Source organism: Pteropus medius, unplaced genomic scaffold, assembly GCF_902729225.1.
Source record: "Pteropus medius unplaced genomic scaffold, Ma_sr-lr_union100, whole genome shotgun sequence".
Classification (NCBI taxonomy): Eukaryota; Metazoa; Chordata; class Mammalia; order Chiroptera; family Pteropodidae; genus Pteropus; species Pteropus medius.
In genome coordinates, this window is record NW_024342473.1 from 9,149,121 (window position 1) to 9,169,822 (window position 20,702).

Below are 20,702 nucleotides of genomic sequence, written 5' to 3' on the forward strand. Positions count from 1 at the left end.
ACGCGCCAGCCAAGCTGGAACCGGGCTCCTTCAGACTCCGGCAATCCAAGCAGTCGGGCCTGGGGCGCAGTCCGGGTGGAGGTGGCGGGGTGACAGACCCCGCGAGCGCCGCGGAGGCGCTCGGCGCTCCTCCCTCCGTGGCCCCTGCGGCGCGGACCGAGGAGGAGGAGCCGCGCCCGGGCAGGCGCCGCCCTGGCTCCTCCTCCGCGCGCGGGCCTGGCCTTTCCAACCCGGCGTCCAAAGCTCCGGGTGGCCGCGGCAGAGCCGGGAGCCGAGCGCGCTGGGCGCGGCCGTCCCGCTGCTGCTGCCGCCGCCGCCTGCGAGCCCTGAGCGCGCCCGCAGCCATGGTACCCGCGGTGGCGCCGGGCGCTTAAGCCCCGGGACGCGGTAAGCGAGGATCCCGCACCCGGGACCCTGGCCTGGCGGCCTGGGGGTGCACGGAGGCCTGGCTCTGCCCCCGCGCCGTCGGCGGGGCCCTGCGACCCCGGCATCGCGACAGGCCGGGGCTTCCCCTTCGGGGCCCGGGACCAGGGCGGGAGCTGTCCCCGAGGGCTGGGCTCAGGCAGGGGCGGCAGCGAGGAAGCGGCTGGCTGGGCCGCCGGCCCGGCCGGGACGCTCTCAGGGGACCAGGCGGGGAGGGGGTGAATTCGGGGGCGGGAGGAGGGGCGGGTCGCGGAGTAGCGGGAGACGCTGGCGGGGGCGGGCCAGCTCTGGGGAGGACTCGCGCCGTAGCCCCCGGGAGCCGCGCTTTTGTAAAAGCTGGCCCCTTACATATGGAAATGACGCTCGCGCGGGTCCCCACGCTCGTCCTTTTGAAGGACGCCCGCCCCGAACCTCGGCGCCGCCTGCAAAGTATTGTCCCGCTTCTTGTGCCCTAACAAAGCCTCCGCCTTCGCTTTGCAGAGCACTGGAGGCAGGCAGCCGGCTGTACCCGCGCAACGGAGAGGCCGACAGAAGGTAGGCGAGGACGGCGGGGGCCTGGCGGTACAATGGGGTGTCTGAGGTTTCTGGGGGTGAAGTGGGCTGGCAGGTCGGGACGCATCGGCATCACAGGTTGCCAGGGACGTGGGCTGCGCGTCTGCCCTCCGGCAGCACCGCATAGCGCAGCTCGGTCTGGGCGCCTCCGCTATCCGCGTGGTCCCAGCCCGCAGCTGCCAGCTAAAAGCGGCTACTGTATGTTGGTTCAGGAGTGGACTTGAGTCCCGGAGGGAGCAGAAAGGGTGGTGGTTCTATTGCCTTGTGCCAGCCAGGCAGACTTATGATTGAGAAGCTGAAGAGAAACCTGTCTGGGGAAACCCAGGGTGTTAGCCTGGGCTGTCTGGGTAGCCGAGAGCTACTCTTAAAGTGGGGATTTTCGAAGGTGTGTGGGATCAATGCTTGTAGAAAGACTTTCCCTGGGCAATTACTAAGAAAGAGTAAAGAACAAAATGACACTCGTTAGTTGTCTGAAAGTCTTGATCGCCAGACCAGCAGGATCCAAGCGTGTGGAGTGTTGCGGGAGAAGCTTTTAGGGTTCCAGGGGCTGGGCTTCTTGCAGGCACCAAACCGATGCCTGACAAAAGGACAAAGCTGATGGAAACTGTTCACTGCTGAAAGCTCTTTCTGCGAAGTTGAAAGAGAGAGATAGAAAGAAGCGATCTCCTAGCCTCAGCCCTGCAAATAAAATAGCAGCTGGAAAGATTGTTCCATCGTGTACCTTGTGTCTACACAACTTATCTATTATGAGGTCTTCGGCTTTCTTTACTTCACTGGAACAGATCCTCTCCGAGTGTTGAGGACTCCTGAGGTGAGCTTGTCATGCAATTTAACTCCCGAATTTATGAAATCAAAACAGATTGTATGGTTGTATTTCTGTGACTGACATGGTAGCTTTTTAGGATTAGAATCCTAATAAAGTCCACCGTGGCACATTGGCTAAGCTCCTGAGACTATCCAAGATTCTCAGTTGGGCTCCCCTTGCATACGTTAACATAAATTTATATGTTTACATGTTTCCTGAGGCTTGACAGTCTGTAAGGAAATGTATTTTTTCTGCGTCAGCTTAATTTTATCTTGAATCTTCTCTAGTGACGAACATATTGGTGGCTGACCTGGAATACTGGCAGATCTTGCTCTGGAGTTTAAGGGGGCTGTGAAAAATCCCAGACTGTGTGTAAAAGTGACATTTCAGGTTGGCTACAAAACCAGTTTGTTGTGGTTTCTTCAGCTGTTGTCAGTGTCCTTAGGGAGGTTAAGTGAACTGCTAGGGAGTTTGTTTGCGTATCTGTTTATTTTTACCTACTCTGTGTTGATTCTTTAGAGGAAAGAATTCCTAACTGCAGTATAGATAAAGAGTAGGACTTATGGATGTTCCAAGTGGGTTGAACATGGGGCAGAGGCAGGATAAGGCTTTATAGGGGCCAACAGAAAGGAAGCCATCAGAGGCACTGTTTTTGCATTAAAATGTCAAGGATCAGTCATTTTAATAGGTACTTGCTCAGAATGTCATGGGCGTCTTTTTTCTTGTTCTTTTGTCATTTTAGATATGTGATGACCCTTAATAACAAAAGATGTTAACTGTCACAGAGGGCAGAACAGAGCTCCAATGAATTCTGAACAGCCAATCTTAATTTAATAGGCAATATTCTTATCATAAGTCAAATGTTGTTCAAGTAAATTGTTTTTAAATGTCACTGCAAATGACTTTCTAAACTAACATTTCACCAATCTTGATGCTTCCATTTTATGTTGATAATGAAAATACATTCTATCAGGTTTATATTGATAAAAGGTTGGCAAGTTTAGCCAGAGCGTTTTCCAGGGATTCAAACAGCCTAAAGCCTTTTCAGGAGGTTTATTTTTATAGATGCCAATTCATTTGTAAGCCAGTAAATTATGTGGTATGAATTCTGGCTATTGAACTTACATCTGTTGGGCAAGGGCTTGTAGAGAGACTTACTGAAGCTTGCAAAAAGATACTTTTATCCTATTTACAAATAAAATAGAATTTTTAAAAGATTATGGGAATAAGCAAGTGAGCAACTTTGAAATTAGGTTGCTTTTTATTGCAATTTATATCAGCAATTAACCATTTATTCCAGCTTTTAGGTGGAAAATTACGTATTATGTTCTAAGGTTCACTTCGGAAACGACATTGGGAAAATCTTTTGTTTATAGATGCAAAAAGAGAAGCTCTTTTACATCAGAGAACTGTTCTTATAGCTGCAGGCATTCTACATTAATTTGAGTTAATATGGCTCAAGAAGTGAAAGTTGTTATAAGCAGGCTCTTTTAAGAAAGTAACAAACAGGCAGCTGTTTTCTGCTTCTGTAATTTCACTTAGTAGCTGATTACAGTTCCTGAACCCAAAGTGGTAGGCTAATGATTTTATTCCTCCAGCTTTCCTAAGTGAATGACTTGATTGGCTTACCCACCTAGCTATGAGGTTTAACAAAAGCTTGACTTCTCTACATCATTCAGGATAGTAAAATACTACAGTTTATTTATGTTTTAGAATAAATTCTAGTGGGTTACCCTTAGTTAAATTAAATTTTATAGTGTAGTTAGCAAAGGTTATTTTCTTTCAAATTTAATATAACTTTCTCTTTGTGTGTGGTGGCATTGAAGCTTTTGTGTTATATTTTTATATCATGATTTATATTCTTGGTGATATTCTTGTGCTTTTGGTATCTAGAAGGCTGTCTGACAGTAATCAGTTTGGACAGCAGTAGTTTTTGGCAGAAACATTCTATATAGATATCTAAATGAGGACGATTGCTTTTTCTATTAAGCTTTTGCTAAATTTAATTTTATTATTGTCACTATTTCATTTTATACTGAAATTAGTCCAAGACAGTAGGACTGGAAATCTGTGCAGCAAATAAAGTGCAGAAAAAAAAGGAGAAGAAACATTTAAATTTGATCATGGGCATTATGAGGCTCTGACTTACCAAAATGGTGAAAGCTGAAGGCGTGAATGAAAAGCTTTGCCAAAGCAGGGTTTATGCCTGTTTATCACTTTAGTTATAAAGTAACGAAATTAGTCACTTGGTGGTCACTGCCTGGTCTGTGGACCCCCAACAGCTATGTCTGAATGCAGATCCAAAAGCATCTATTATAATACCCAACGAATGCGGCTGAGCCAAGAGGGACATCCAGACATTCCTCGTAGCTGTTCAGCTGCTTGACCATCTGGAGGGGAAATAAAAGGCCTGGGCTAGGGGGTCTGGCATTGTGCTTATTTATTATTTGGTTTTCCCTTGCCAGGCTTTGTCCCTTTTTCACTCCCACTGACCGAGAATAGACGTCCCCTTTGGCCATGGTGCCATTCTTACAAGCTCTTTTCTATATCTTGGATGCTGGAAAGTTCATAAGTTCATGCATCCACTTCATGCTGGCCTTATGTTGGGGAGTTCATTATTCCAGCTGCACCTCCACCTATCTCTTTTCCAGTCCCAGTTGGGACCGTGATTTCATCAGCCTGGGTTGCCGAGTGGAACACAATAACACAAATCAGTAATGGACATCCTTGTCAGGGTCTGCACATTTTGGCAGCCTTGTTTTCAGTTATTTGGAAAGAAAATGCTCCGAATAGTTCTCATTATGAGTGGTTACTGGGTGGTAAATGTTTTGATTAATGGCTCTGTTCATCTGCCTCTTATTTAACCACCCCTAGTAAGAACTCCAAAATATTGCTCACACACTGGCCCTTTTATTCCGTTGGAGTGGTAAAGGCTTCTGACAGTTTGAGAAGGTAGATGATGAAGGGAGGCCCAGGTTTATGACAAGCTTTGTAAAACTAGAATTATTCTTTGCCATTTGAAGGAAGATTTATCACTCCAAACCCAACTTTCTTTATCTCTGAGAAAGATTCGTGTCACTGATGGATGCCATTTAGGCTTTGACTCTGGAAAGCCTTGAACTGCACAGATTAGACATAAAAATGTTTGGGGGAATTAATTTAACAACTGTCAATTCCTAGACTATGCCCATTATTAAAGATATGAGACTCTTCATGGTCATTTTTACATAAAAATTTATTTTTTCCTTCCCTAAATCCTGCAGCAGCTTTAGTAAAAGGAGATTACTTATTCTGTGTATCCCTAGTGCCTTGTAGGCTATAATTATTCAATATGTGGATGAAGGAAGGGAGGGAGAGAGGAAGGAACCCCACCACTCCCCATTCCAATTTGTGGGAGTTTGTGGCCATCAAATGTTCCATGGTGGTTTCTAGTACTTGGTACATGTGGTTAACACATAAAGGTATAGATAAGTGATTTGCCAGTAACATTTCAGTGATCCCATTCATGTGTTCTGTGTACATATATAGGATTGAGAGACAGTATGGTTTAAAGTCAGACCAGGCCCCACCCCTATAGTAGCAATGTCCCCTTGGACAAGTTGCTTAATTTTGCCAAGCTCCAGTTTCTATATCTTAAATGGTAATATCTCTACTTTAAAGAACGAAGAGGATTAAATGAGATTGTATGTGTACTCAGCGTAGGCCAGACTTAAATGCTCAGAAGTTTAAAAAGAATTTCTTCTGAACTTTCAACGATAGTTCAGTCTTTCTGCTTTTCTTTGACATTAAGTTTATCAGTAATCTCCCTGAAAAGATAGAGGAAGCATTGAACATTTTCTCCTGCTATTACCGTTTAGTAATGTTTTAATATACGTAATATATCCCTTGCCCATTCTGGTATTCCACAGCTCTCCCTCTGCGTCTTTGAATGGCTTTGAATCAGCCAGACCTATGTATGGCTGATTGACTTGTACGAGTTACCTCTCTTCAGTTTACCCCTCTTTTGTAAGTTGTAGGTATTTTCTTGGTTTTTCTCAGATTCCTTCCTGTATCAGCTTTTTCTAGGATTAGCTCTCTTTCTTGCTTACCATATAACCCTCAGGACAACCCTTCCAGATGGGTATTATTCTTCTCATTCTATAAACCAGGGGACCAGGGATGGTATTTAGTACAGATTCTCCTCCAAAGTCACATCTCATAACAACAACAACAAAAAATGCAGCTGAAGTTTGTGAATCCGTTGGCTCCCTTACTAATTCCCTGAACCAAACTTTAGATGGCTCTCATAGTTCAGTTTGGCAGTGGGTGTTGGCTTTCTGCTTCTGCTTGATTATGTCTAGAACTGTAAATGCCTTTGAAAAAGGGGTTGGATGGGGGAAGTAGAGGTGTGTTTGTGGAAGAAATAGGCATTTCCAAGTCTTCATATGCTTATTTCTGTAGCTCTCATTCAGGTTAAATTTCCACTCGAGGAATCTCCACTCAGTCCACAATGTTGACTATGTCCTGGTGTGAAGAACACACTGTACTATGCATTTGGGGAGAGCTATAAAAGAAATAGAAATTGTGGACTTTGTCCATGAAGAAATTTCTGGCAAGTAGGGGGAAAAAAATTCTTGCACATGAAATTACTGATGAACATTTGGGGGATAATATCAACCAGTAAAAATGCATTCCATGCCAGAAGAATACTGACAACTTGTCGCCATATGTAACATCTTTTAGATATTTCCTTCCGTACTATCATGTGTTCTGCAGGGGTGAGGCTGTTTTCCCCTTCCATCAAAAGAATGTTTTCCTAAGTATCTTGGGAAGGAGGGAGGTGAAATAAAGAGATTAAAGAAAAGAAAGCTGCCATAAAATGAAAGAGGCTTGATTTAGTGAAAATACGATGACCTCCCAAAGAGCAGGGCATGTTAGCTTATCAATTCAAAGCTGTGGATAAGATCAGGATTTCTCAGTACACTGTGAGTTTTACAGCCAATTTATGTTGATTTAGTGGACAAATCTTCACCCCTTAATAATTTTAAAAGTGGGAAGCTTTAGAATCCTTTCACTTTTGAGGTGTTTTTGTTTTTATTTAATGTGAAAAATCAAGCAGAAACAGAGTAGCCTGGCTTTTATAAAGTTGGTCAGATTACAGCTCAGGGGAATGTTAAACTCAGTGAGTCTGAGAGCTATGGCAACCCTGAAGATCTCAGAACACCTTGGGGATTCGCAGCGGATCCCAGCTGACAATTAACTTGCAGACTCTAGGTGAATCTCATTAGCCAAACCTTGGCCTTGTCTAAATTCCTGGGTTTTGTGGCCTTGCTTAACACCTTGGGGTTTCTTTTCTGATGCTTTGATGTTTATATAGCACTCTCAACTTATTTTGAAAACATTTACATGATGATTAGTTAACCCAACAGACCAATTCTGGGAAGGTAGCCAGAGCCAGCAGCACCTTAGTAATAGAAAAACTGATAATTAGGAGAAGAGACCTTCTGAGACCAGGAGTCTGGACCAGAACGGTGCCACTTCGTGTTAATGAGTGGCCCCAGTAAAAATCGAGCTCCATGGTGGAGCTGTTTGAATCCATCTTCTGGGTCCACCTGGGTCTACCGAAACCTTTGAGATGGCCAGGGCCCTGTTTTAGCTTGTCATGTTTTGAAGAGTTGTCTATGGAAAGAAAGCCACGCAACCTAGAGTGGCACTGATTTGTTCAGGGCTCTCCTATTTTAAGTTCTGGCCGGGTTCAAGATTTTAACTTGCGCGTTTCCTATGTTGTAATGGTCTGCTCCATGGAACATCACCTGTAAGTTAGAGTTTTCTGACCAAGAGCTTGGTTTAAAGGTGCTGCTTTTAAAAGTGGAGTGGTGGTTGTCAGGGGCTGGAGGAGGGGGAAATGGGGCGTTGCTGTGCAGTGGGTATAGAGTTTGTCATGCAAGATGAAAAAATTCTAGAGATTAGCTGTAGAACAATGTGCATATGGTGAACAGTACTGTACTACACACTTAAAATTTTGTTAATAGGGTGGGTTTTATGTTATGTGGTTTTTATCACAATAAAAAAATTACCGTGATAAAATAACTGACAAGATAAATTTTTTTAAAGGTACTGCTTTTTATAATCAAGGGCTGTTTCTGAGAGCCATGTTTCAGATGGATGAGGTCACCCTCTCAAGGGTATATGTCGTATTTGGCTTCTATTGCATCATGATGAAGGTACCTTCAGATGTGCAGGTTTCAGGCTTTCATTGGAAGACCCAACACATTAAAAATGAATTATCGTACAAACAAAAAACCAGATTTATTATTTAAGCATGATGTACCTAGTATTTTATAATATATATATTTAGCAGAAGTGATTCAGAGAGTTATTGATGACTCCATGTTTTTACGGGTCCCACAGCAAATGGAAAAACAGAAAGCCTGGGGTTTGGGTGGGTCACAGAGATGGAAGACAGAATAAACAGATGAACAGAGATGAGATGGCCAATGGTAGAGGTTTCCCGAGATTCTGTATGATTTATATGGCCCGTGACTCCTTCAAACCTCACAGTCTGAAAGGTTGGAGTGGTGTTTTCCCCTTTCTCTAGGCAACTAGGCATTACCTAAACCTCCCTGGGACTAAAATGAGCCTCAGGGAGTACTCTTCCTGTCACACCTCATGTAATTGCACCAATAAAGTTAATTGAGTTGCTTTTTGAGGAACTCATGTAAAAGGCATTTGGTCTCATGTAAACAGGGAGGTGGTTTTGTATCAGAGTGTTTTGGCATGGCCTCCTGCTGCAGTCCTCCAGTCTAACAACAGAAGGGGGCATCTAGGCTAAAAGAAGAGAAACCAAACAGCTCATCCAAGCCGGCAGATTACAACATCTGGGCAGGTCGTCGGGAGCTTGCGGACTTGTGTGAGAGCTCTGGCCCTGCAGTCTGTTGCTGCTAACAATTAGTTCATTTGAAAGGACTGGATGTCAGAAGTGGTCTTTCACCATCTGTAAGTCCTAGGCCAGATGAGCTGATAGAGAAGGCTCTCAGTTTTGAGTTTGATAGACTGGCTGCTGGCCTGAGGGGCAGGCAGGAGAGGAGGGTGCCTTTCTGCTTAGGAGACTCACTCATTCTGGTAACGTTACCCCGCGGTGACCCGACCTCTGGGTAAGCCCCGTGTGAGGGCATGGGGCAGCTCCATTGGCCACGGTCCTGGAGACACCCGTGGTCTTGCTGAGAGGTGTGCAGTGTTGCCTCTCCTTCTGGCCCTCATCAAGATCCTGATCCACCAGCATGAGGGGACTAAGGCATACAGAGCATTCCCAAGGGGCTAGCATGGGTGGGGGTAGCGTGCCAAGGGGTGGTGGCAGTAGGACTCTTGGGGCTGCCACAACCTGTTCTTGTCTCTGTCCCACACAGGTGAGCGCTGTGGGCTATGGGATGGATGAGGTGGAGCAGGACCAGCATGAGGCCCGACTCAAGGAGCTGTTTGACAGTTTTGATACATCAGGCATTGGGTCCCTGGGACAGGAGGAACTCACTGACCTTTGCCACATGTTGAGCTTGGAGGAGGTGGCCCCAGTGCTGCAAGAGACGCTGCTTCAGGACAACCTCTTGGGCAGGGTAAGGCTTGGGACGACAGCGCCGGCAGTAGGAAGTGGGGGTGGTTTCTGTTGGGGCGTTGGGGGGTGGGGCAAACCACACGTACTGCAACTTGTTTCTAACATCCTGACCGTGTGTGCCCCTAGCTCTTAACCTGATAAACAGACAGAATGTAATGGCTCTGACACAACAGTGCAGTTTGCTCAGGTGATGAGAGCCTGCTGTACTTTGTGCTCTGGAAAGAAGGTGAGCACTGAACATCTTAGAGAAAAAATAGGTAACAAGAGGATGTTTTCTAACTTTTTTCTCATTCTTTGTGAATCATTTTATGGACTCTACTTTCATCATTGAGACAGAAGAGAGGAGACAGATTTCCACTGAGGAAAAGGGAAATGCAGTGAGAAAACTGCCATTCACAGGAAAAGCAGATTTTGCTATTATGACTTTTACTCCCAATAAAGCTATTCTTGTGTGTGACTTGTTTCTGAAGTGAAGTATTAATTAAACTCTTCACCCAGGAAATAAGACAGGAGGGTAAGTAAATACAGTGCAGGTTCAATTAAAACCCAGCACGACTTGCTTCTAGCAGGGATGTACATGTGTGCTGATGTTAACTTCTGTGTTGACAACAAATAGTCATGTTCTCTCTAGAGATCGAGTCACAGATGAATAAAAAGTGAGAAGGGGTCCTTTTTTCCCTCTTGCTGTTAGTAGGGAAGATATTTGATCTGTCAGGACCTGTTCTCATGATAAGAGCATCATATGTATGGCTTTGCTTGATTTTTGCTGTTGATTTTTCTGAATGGATGAGAGATAAAAATGGGCAATACTTTTGGAGTTCTATGGCTGTCATTGCAACAATAGTTTTTATCATGTGGTGCAAGTTGAGGAAGCAGTCATGAAGCTCAATTTTATGCCAGTGACTGAACTTCCATTTTTTTTTTTCATTTCATTTTCACTGTCTATTAGCTGACAAGTTGGGTAAGTGACCTTATATACAGTACGTACAATGTATTGGCTCTCTGTGACGTGGACAGAATAAGAGTAGCGATCATCCTGAAATTAATGCACAAAGAACGATATTGTCAGAGGGTTGGCGCCATGAATGTGGTGTTTACCAGGGCTCACACTTAAAGGAAAAAATTGAGTTATTGCAAAATTGGGACCATTCTTGGTCACTTTGGGAGCATTAGCTGCTTGTGAACATATGTGATTTCTAAAGAATGCTAAAAATCTTACTTTGAAAGCACTAGAAGTGAGGGATTTGAGAATTAAATTATTTTCTCCTCATCATGCAGTGCACTTGTGTTTTTTAGTTCTGCTTCAATCTTAGACACTTTGGGGAGCCAAGAGTAGTGTTTCCCTCTGTAGTCCTTAGAGATCTGAGGCCTTTTGGTGTCTGAGGAATAGTATGAAAGAGTGGATCTCTTTTAATACTTATTAAAGCTTGAGAAGACATAATACAACTTAATGTTTCCTTGAGAGACTGTGTTAGAGTCAGTGTAAATATGGAACCCTCTGCTGTAAACAGATCCTCCTAGGCAGCAGATTAACAGTTTGCTCTCCAGATGTTGCACATCTTTGCCCTCATTTGGCAAACTAAAAGGGAGAGCAGTTATCGATTGATTTGTTAATAGCTTGACACTACCAGCCTGCTTTTTACATTTGCTATTTGCCTCTGAATAATGAATACCTAAGTGGTCTATAGTGTGATATTTACTCAGTGAGCCTGTGATAAAAGTTAAATAGATATATGCATATTGATTTCATGAGGGAGGTCCCTGGCGATTGTCATGAGAGCAGTGTTGGCATGAATTAATGCACTACTGTTAAATTTGCATTTTTTATGAAACTAAATTATTCTACTCAGATGAGCACATAAACTTAGCCATATGCTAAGATACTCTCTATATGGCCTGTATTTCCTTTTAAATATAATGAAAAAAATCCTTATAAGTCACAGAAGCAATCCAAGTGCTATCACCTTCTTGATATATTGAGTAGGGTCATAGTTGAAAATTATGAGTTTTTAATGCCAGTCATTTTTTTTTCTCTTTAGATAGTATTTATAAAGAACTTATAAAGGTTAGCAGTTTGGTTTAATAAAACAGGTGAAAGAAATAATAGCATGAGAAATCTAAGTAGATCCATGTATTCATTCATTTAACAAATATGTATTATGTGTGACCTGCATGTCAGATGTTAGCCTTACGGCATGGCTGCAGCTTGTTTATGTTTATCGTAAACTAACGTTTCCCATAGAATTAGCTTTTGGGTACATTAGTATCCATCAGCTTCCTGGATGCGTATGGTTGTAATGTTATCTTTTAAATCTTAATGAGTATAGTTTTTAAATAAAACAGAACTTCCAAGTTTACCTTTATTGGAATTGAGCTGAATTAATAATTTTTCCTTGAAAATCAAATAAGAAGATAAAAAGCATTTGTACCCCTCAACTAAGAACATGACCGTTGTCAGGTTTTCTTTTTAAGTCCACCTTGAATAACTTCTTGTACTTTTTTTTCTTAAAACCTAATGTTTCTTTTGATAGTTGTTAAGGAAAGTAATATAAATCAACTTGCCTTTTTCATGTTTTTAATCATAGGCCATTTACCCCCAAATTATGTTTAAATCCATCTCTCTAGTCCTGCTTTATAACTTAAAGCCCTATTCCCCTGAGCACAGTGGTTTGAAATGCCTAAAGATGTCAATGATTTGAAAGAAAGAGGACATTGCTAGTAGGGATTTCTAACTCGTTTATCAAAAGAGCTCCATCCATATTTTTGTCATAGTTAAGCACATGTCAGGTGGTGAGATCCCAAGACAAGAGACTTTTAAAGACACTGAAGAACTAATAGTCTGGTCAAGTAATGTACATGGCAGGTAAATAGTATTGGGAGCAAATACTACAGACATTTAAGAAAGGGAACCACATTAGTGCTTTTATTTCATCCAAGCAACTGATACCTATTGTAGGTGCTGCCAGTTTTTGTGTCTTTTAAATAAATCTCTCTGTATACCTATCTTTTTTACTGGAAATCAGTAAATATGATAACCGAAATCAGGACATAAATATGATAACTTACCTTGGTTTTATTGAAGTCTCTAGTTATATCCAGTTTAAAAAATACATTTTCCTTTCTCATGGAATATATTAGCTTTGACAAAAAACAGCCCCTGAGGTTCTGATGAATTTCCTTGCGATATTCTTTAATATGAATCTGGATGCTGAGGGTCTCAGTGTTCTTGCACTCTTTAGAATCAGAACAAGCCACCTGGTAGCAGAACTCACCATTGGCTTCCAAAGGAGTCCAATAAGTATGTAGACTCCATAGGTAATGTGCTATGTGTACTTCAGAAGTCATCAAAGACACTGAAATGTTTTAGTGTTAAAATTTGATAACCGTACAAACGTATAATTTAGCTCGGCTTTCCTACTTTTCATTTTAAAGTACTTGGGGTTCTTTTATAAATGTCAAGATTAATTTCATATGGAGGATTTGCTTGTTTCCAATTCATTAAAAGCTTTTAAAGATTTTATGCATGTTTTAACTATTTGAAAAGTAAATCAGAAATACAGAAGTACTTTCTGGTGGTGATTATTTGGATTTGTTCTCTACGCATATATCATCAAATAGTGCCTATTTATAGCAACCCTGTGTTGACGCTCCTTTTTTGTATTTTGATCTGAGGCTTTTTGAATGCATTGGAGGGAATGTTGAAACATTTCTCATTGCATCTCTTAAATGTCTGAACCTTCACTGTATCTTATTGTTTAACCACTGTAGAGTAATTTGAAATAGTGAAGGATATTTTCCGATTCCTATGTTGGTCCTGTGATTTGAGGTGTCTCTCCATCACTCATTTTTTTTTTTTTTTTTTTTTTTAACTCCTACAGTACCTGGTATTCCTAGGTGGTCTCCCATCCAAGTACTAACCAGGCTCAAACCCAGCTTAGCTTCCAAGATCAAACGAGATCAGGCACGTTCAAGGTGGCATGGCCGTAGACTCACTCATTTTCTTTACAACATTCTCATCTGGGGTTGAATTGAATGCCTCAGGGTCTGTGGTTCCCATTTATACACAAGGAGACAGTCTGAGTAAGAGGTTACAAGACTTGTTTCTATTCTGTGTTAACATTTCCTGTTTAAATTCATTGCATAATTAACTTTGGTTTTGCATACTGTGAACCTTCGGTATTTCAGACATATTTAGCCTGACTGAAAGCAAGGGCAGAGGGGAAAGTTGCTTGGTTATTCTCTTCTACCTACTTTGCTTTTGCCAGAGGAGGAATGGTCAAGAATGCTCATTAGATTTCTAAAATATTCCACTGATACTTTTATGAGTAGCTTCTTGTGTGGATGAAGGGACTTAAAGTTCTTCAGTGTCCATCTGTGTGATGGAGGAACTCGGAACTTGGAAAAGTACAGTGACTTGTCCAAGATCAGGCAACTCATTTGAAGCAGCACCAGAATGGAAACTCAGATTTCCCAGTCCTTGAATGTGGACGCATGTCTCCACAGCCTCCTCAGACTCCAATTATGCAAAAGTGAATCTCATTCTCCATCTCCCCTCAACCCACCATCACATTGGGACAATGTACTATTGGAGCAGTTTCTGAAGTCAGACCTGAATTCATATACTGACTCTTGCCACTTTCTAGCTATATGGGTGTTTTATCTTAAATATCCTAAGCCTTAGTTTCTTCCTTGGTATAATGGGAAAAATAATACCCTCCTTGTAAGATTGTGGTGAGGATTGACTTTGATTGTGTATATCAAAGACATCATAGAGCCAGGTACACAGTTAACCACCATGTTTTGTATCTCCCTCCATCCCTTACGTACCTAGAATGGGTCTTTGATTAATAATGGCTTCCCAGTAACAATTTTCTGAGAAATCTCATTGGAGTAGAGAATGGATTTGCTAAAAACTCATGTGTGGTGGTAGTTTGCATCTGTTTCCATCCATAGGCAGGGCTCTTTAGATCAGTGTTGTAGCACAACTTCACACAGTTGCTTTAGGTTTTTAGAACCTGCTTTTTTAAATGGCCTTCGCCTCTCTCAGGATTGTCTGCAGTAAATGTCTACTAAACTACAATAACCTGAATGCTTTATTTAGAGGACAACATATCATAACTATGTCTTTCATTATAATACTGTGTCTTTTTGTTCATCTGTCATTTCTCTTTGCATAATGCCACAAACATTATTTTCCTTGACATTGACCTTCTGATGAGTCCATGTTTCTATACCCATTTCAACTAACACAATGTTTTGAATGTTGTCTCATTGATTTCCCTTTGTATTACTACATATAAACCTCCTAAGTGTGATGACAGTCACTTGGGCCTTTGTCTTATTTAATGAGCTCACTTTATTGAACACTGGCTTGAGCTCTCTCATCTTCGGCCTGTTTGAAGTGCTGCCTGCATACATATGGAAACTGTATGCATTTGATCTCCAAGATTGCACAAGATGATTTTATGCAACGTTAGTTTCTTTATTCTACTTCCTGTTACAGGGTTCTTTTGTGGTTTAGATAGCATTTGTTTCTTATGTGATGCTTAAATTCTTTTTTTAAAAAGACAAATTGTGTCCATAAGAAAAAAAACATTTATATGAAATTTGGAGAGCAAAAGTGATGAGGTAAATTTCTATTAAGCGGTAGTGACACATGACAAAAAATATCAGACTTGACTAGTCTTCCTGTTAATTTAGTTTAAATGTCATGTGTGTTTTCAGTCAGTCATGTAATTTTCCCATTGCTGCAAACTGGCCTTTGAGGCATACAAGATATAGGAATGCTTGTAAAATGAATGGCAGCAATTATTATTCAAATGAGGAGATGCCAACCAGGGTATGCACAGCTGGGAAGCTTGTTACCTTGTGAGATTTAATTGCATTGTATATTTGTGAAGATTTCTAAATTTTAGCATAATATAATAGTAAAACTCCCTTGGAGGAGAAAAATAGTACTTAAAGATTCCAGTTATTGAACTCCGTGAGGCCACTGATGCATGTTTCTTCACAATAGAGGGCATTTATTAACATTTTGGTTCTGGGTTATGCCCTAAGGGGCTTTTCCGCCACATCAGTATTCATGAGCATTGATGGAAAATAGCAGTCACCTGCCTCTATTAGAGAACTATCTTCTTGAAAGATGTGAAATTTACTGCTGTTTAAAGTGGAGGATTCAATGTCTACATGCCCTTACAAGAAGGAAAATAAAAATCAAATTAAGACTTAAACCTCCTCTAATATTTTTTTTAATTGAGGTCGCATTAATTAATAATATATAAGTATCAGATGTACAGCATTATAATTCACTATCTGTATACACTATAGCATGCTCACCACCCAAAGTCCATTTTCCATCTGTTACCATATAATTGACCCCCTTTACCCGTTTCGCCCTCCCCGTACTGCTCCACTTGTTTTGATCAGCTTGCCAGGTTTTCGTTTTTGGATTTTTACATTTTTTTGTTGGGGAAGAAGGAATTACCTAGAAAGACAGCATTGGATTTTGAAGAACCTCCAAGTTAATTATCATGTTTAGTCTTTTATAGACCCTTTTTTTTATAAAATATGGTGGATTTAATATAAGTCCATTTTGGAAACCTTCAAGCTCTGCCTGTGAATATCTTGGAGAAGTCAGTTGTTACAAAATGTCCCCATTTTCCTGCCTGCTGGCCAGGTAGGATATGCTCATTTGTCAGAGGCCACTACAAGCCTGTTTTTTCTCACTCAGAATACTTAACCAGATTCTACCTTGTAGTTACTAATAAACTTCTTTCCTTCCCTATTCCACCCTCCCACACGCTAGAATCTAGAGTACAGCTGATAAACTCCTTGAGGGCAGAGGTTATGTATCTTCTTGATTTATTCCCTGAAGCCCTAGTGGATGGCTTTATACCTAGTAGCTCTGTGTAAAGCTGAGGATTTGACCTTGAGAGGTCAGACCAGGAGTGGAGCAGGCCTGGGGCAGCAGAGCTGCTGGACTTTAATGTGTCCAGTTAGAAGGCCTGGGTTCTCCAAGTAACCCCATCACTTCAAGACGTGTGGCCTTGGGCAAGGCACAGACCTTCTCTGAGCCTCTCTCATCAGTTTTCAGGAGGGGGCCTGCCTTGACCATCTCACATGACTGTCATGAGAGCCAAATGTTCAGATGCCCAGGAGAGAATGAACCTACACTAATATCCCCATCCATCTAGTATTATCCAGGATCCACGTCAATAAAATTCTCTAATAACTGGATCTCTTACCCCAATTAGTGTCACATTTAAAAAACACAATGTTAACCATTGGAGATTGAAAAAATTTTAACATTTTGCCCTATTCAAAGAGTTATTAAACATCATAAGGTTGTTCTCGATCATTTAAAATCTTCTTGGTCTTTCACTTGTCCTTCTATAAGAATGATACCCTCAGGATTTATTTAGCAGTACATAGAGCCTTGACCCAACACTAAATAACTCCAACATAGTAAGTTTTTGAGTGCCTATGCCTTTTTTTATAGTTTAAAAAAGTTTGTTAAAGTGTTAAAAATTATACTTTATATCTGTTTGAGAGAGGATAGTTCATGTCTTTCCTCAATCCTAATATGTCAATAGTTACTTCTTGCACTTGCCTTAGAGTGCCCTTGTCTTTCGTTTGCTGCTTCTAATCTGTAGAGGGTTGGGAAAACAGGCTAACGAAGCTTATAATAAATCAGGTAGAGTGAAAATTAATAACTCCTGAGTTGCGTCTGCAGCATTTTCTGTGAGACGAGCATGTGGGCTTTATGCCTTCCTCTGCTTCGGACACCACTTGTTTCCCAATTGTCTTCTGTACTCTAGACCATTGGGGTTGAGAGATAAGCAACTTCCACATAAATGAGGACAGTACTGTCTTCAAAAGTTGGTGTGTTTGTATGAGACCTGAGTAATCCCTTGAATGTGGCATATAGTAAAGCTTTGGAAGTTGATTAAAATTAACATCCAGGTTATAGCTGTTTTCGTCACTTTTCAGGGGGAATAAAACTAAGGTACAGAGACCCCCTGGGTGATTTCCATGTCTAATACTCACTGAATTGAACTGTTAGGATGAAACTCAGAATAGCTCTTTCCAGTTATCTCTATCAAAATTTATGCCTTTAGAAGACCCTGCAGAGACCCATGGAAACAAGGATAAAAGATTTGAAAGTCTCAAGGCAAGCACCTCCCTTTTGAAATAAGAGCCTCTTTTTTTGTTCAACTCATAATTGTGGCAAGGAAAGACTTAAGTTTCATTCAGGTCATCTCCATTAATATCCTAACTGAGAGGAGGAACTTAAAGGTAGGGTCCCTAAACAAAGCAGACGGAATCAGTTTCTCCAATGCTGGGCAACTGCACAGATCCTGGGGGCAAAGCAGGCTCCTGGGCCTCCCTGCTGTCACCCCCCACCACCACCACCACCCCACCCCAAACAACTCCCACTTGGCTTCCTTGGTTATTCTCATGGCCAGTTGCTTTGCTTGAGAATATGACCCTGTTTCTCTGTTAAAGTGATGGGAACAGCCACCTCTGTTACAATACCTGCTAGTAGTATTAACTTCCCCTCGCTGAGTACTTCATAAGTGCCAGGAAGCTCTAGGTACTTTATATAACTCTCATTTTATCTCCTTAACACTGCTATGAGAGTGGTGGTACCATAAATAACCTAAAATACATGCAGCGCTCTTAGCACTGTACCTGCCTGATTCCCTGTGACATTTCCTGAGAATTTGTGCTCCGTGGCAGCAGGGATCTGTGTCACTCTCTTTCACTGCTAAATCACCAGGGCCTAGGAAAGTGCCTGGCATACAGCAGGTGCTCAATAAGTATTTGTTGAATGAATCATAAATATCGGTTGTTAGAGAGCCCCATTTTTTACAGACAAGCAAACTAAAGCTCGAAGAGGTTTAGTAATTTAGCCAATTCACAGAAGGAAGTGAGTGGCTGAGCCAGGGTCAGAACCTGGACCCAAGTGGTTCCAGTGCAGAGCCTATGCTCCTAACCCTTCCCCACCTTCCCTGAGAGGGAGGTCGGATTCTGGTAGGAAGTAGTAAATACCTGCAAGTGCCCCTGAGGGGAAGTGGTGTCTGTAAACTGTTTGGGAAGATGGCCTTGCCCCTGGGAACTGGAGCTGGAATGGCACAGTGCCTGAAACCCACCTCTGACTCTAGGACACAGCAGGGCACAGCCCTCCTCCCTCCCCCAGGCTTCTCAGCAGTTTGTCATCTGTGAAACCTAATTAGCACGGCTTACATTTCTACAATCTTTTAACCCTTTCATTGATTGTACAGTCCTGGCTCTTTAGCAGATGCCTCACCTCCCTTGACAGATTTTGTCTCTGGCCCTGTAGATTATGCCAATTTTTAGTCTATGCGATCTGAAGGAATATGATTTTGGAATGTGATTCCAATTAATCTAATATGGTAGGGAAACCACATGTACTTTGAGAGAGTGTTATCAGTTGCAAGAATACACTTATGACATGGGAATCTCAGTAGATTCTTCTTCTTTGCTCTGATTTGCATGGGTAGCATTGTATAGTTTTTCCCCTCGATTTAGGTAACTGTTGAGATTTGTTGCTTTTCTAAATTTAATTTGAAAGCGTTTTTTATCTGTTACCTATATTTAAACTTCTAGGTGATGTTTTGTTATGATACCCAAAGAAATCCAAGATAGCACAAATTACAAATGTACCAACTTTGTATTTACATATGGGTTTCTGTATAAATAGATGCCACATTATCAAACTAGAATAATGGTGAGAATAAATATCATCTCTCTCTTCTGCCTCAGGGTGAGATCACATAAATTTACATTATAGAAGAATATACTCAGCCATAAAGAAATCCATTTTACCCCTTTAACCAAATTAATATCTCTATTCTGAGTATTTACTTAAATAAAACTCAGGTTCTTTCCTACTTTAGTTGAGGTAACTGTGTTTTTAAGAATTCAGGAAAATGCTTTCCAAAGTCCTTTTATCCTTTGTGTTTGCTATTGATTTCTGCTTGTTTATAGAATCATAGGGGCCTTGGGAGATAAATATTATATACCTGCCCCAGGCAAGACTATATTCAAGTCATCCTCAGAAGATAAATTACTCTTTTCTAGAATATCTTAAGAGATGAAAGCATCTTTGGGATATCATTACAATGGATCATTTTGGGGGGAAGTTTTTCCTAATACCCAACCTAACATCTTTCTTTTCTGGGCTTATTCAGATAAGGAAAAGAAGAATTCAAAACATACCTTTTTCTGAGTTTATAAAAAAGGCTTTGCTATATAGCTTTTCTCTGCAAGGTTGAATAAATATTGATATTAGTGTTTATGACACTGGAATGTCAAAAATAATCAGCCCACTTCCCTTTAGTGCTTTAGAGAAATTAAGAAAAAAAAAAGGAACAAAAGCAGGTTATGACTTACTTCAAGACTCTCAGGATGCTAAAAATAATTCTGGTACTTTGTATGTAGATGGATTTGTTTCCTTAAGATTGTGGAAACTATTTTGAATTTATTTTTAATTCCTTATTTTTAGGTACATTTTGACCAATTTAAAGAAGCATTAATACTCATCTTGTCTAGAACTCTATCAAATGAAGAACACTTTCAAGAACCAGGTAAGGACACTAACTTGTCTTCTCTACATTCCTCTTTAAAAGTTGTACAGGGAAGAATTTGGGGACCTTGAAGCATGTCTATGAAAAATTTGGGGCACTGCCTTTCACAAATTGAACAGTTATTTTCAGTGACTTGTCTTTTGATATTATCATAAAAGCCTTGCAGCTGTTGAACACTAAAATGAGACTTCCTTCCAACAACAGTGAATTATGGAAGAAATAATTGGATTGTTCTTAGGCGGTATGTCAGATGGTGTGGCAATAACTCACCCCTAAATGAGCAGAGTGAGGCTGAATGATACTTCCTTTATCCTCATTTCCTGTGGACATGGAAGGATGGGAATTGGGGGGAATTTTTCCCAATAAAAGAAGGGTGGCCTACCTATCTAGAGATAATTTTATTTAGTCCTATTGAGTGGATAACCCTCTGCTATAGGTATTACCACATTATATTATAACTGTTTATCTTTCCCTCTCAAGTAATAGTTCCTTGAGGACCATGTGGTTCAATTTTTGTACTTCCAGGGCCTAGCACAATGCTTAACACATAGTAAGTATTCAATGAATGTTATGACTTTAATATACTTCATTGATTTTTTAAAGACACCATAGAATATAAAACACATCATTATTTTATGTATCTCTAAGAAGAAAAATTGTTGCCAGTTATAATGGTAAAATGTCATTTATTATAAGACATCCTAATTTCAGTGTTCAAATCTAG

The 20,702-nt window shown here is 41.1% G+C and overlaps 1 protein-coding gene and 1 pseudogene across 1 annotated transcript in view; one reads left to right on the forward strand and one right to left on the reverse strand.

Annotated features, from left to right (window-relative positions):
• Positions 1-214: 214 nt before the first annotated feature.
• The window catches only part of NIN (ninein), a 93,257-nt gene continuing 72,769 nt past the window's right edge, over positions 215-20,702 (forward strand). The window contains 4 exon segments of the mRNA XM_039865146.1: positions 215-387; positions 904-957; positions 9,166-9,369; positions 19,897-19,978. Of these exon segments, the coding sequence (XP_039721080.1) occupies positions 9,187-9,369; positions 19,897-19,978 (265 nt within the window). The 5' untranslated portion in view covers positions 215-387; positions 904-957; positions 9,166-9,186.
• LOC120604694 (uncharacterized) lies at positions 13,238-13,357 on the reverse strand (annotated as a pseudogene).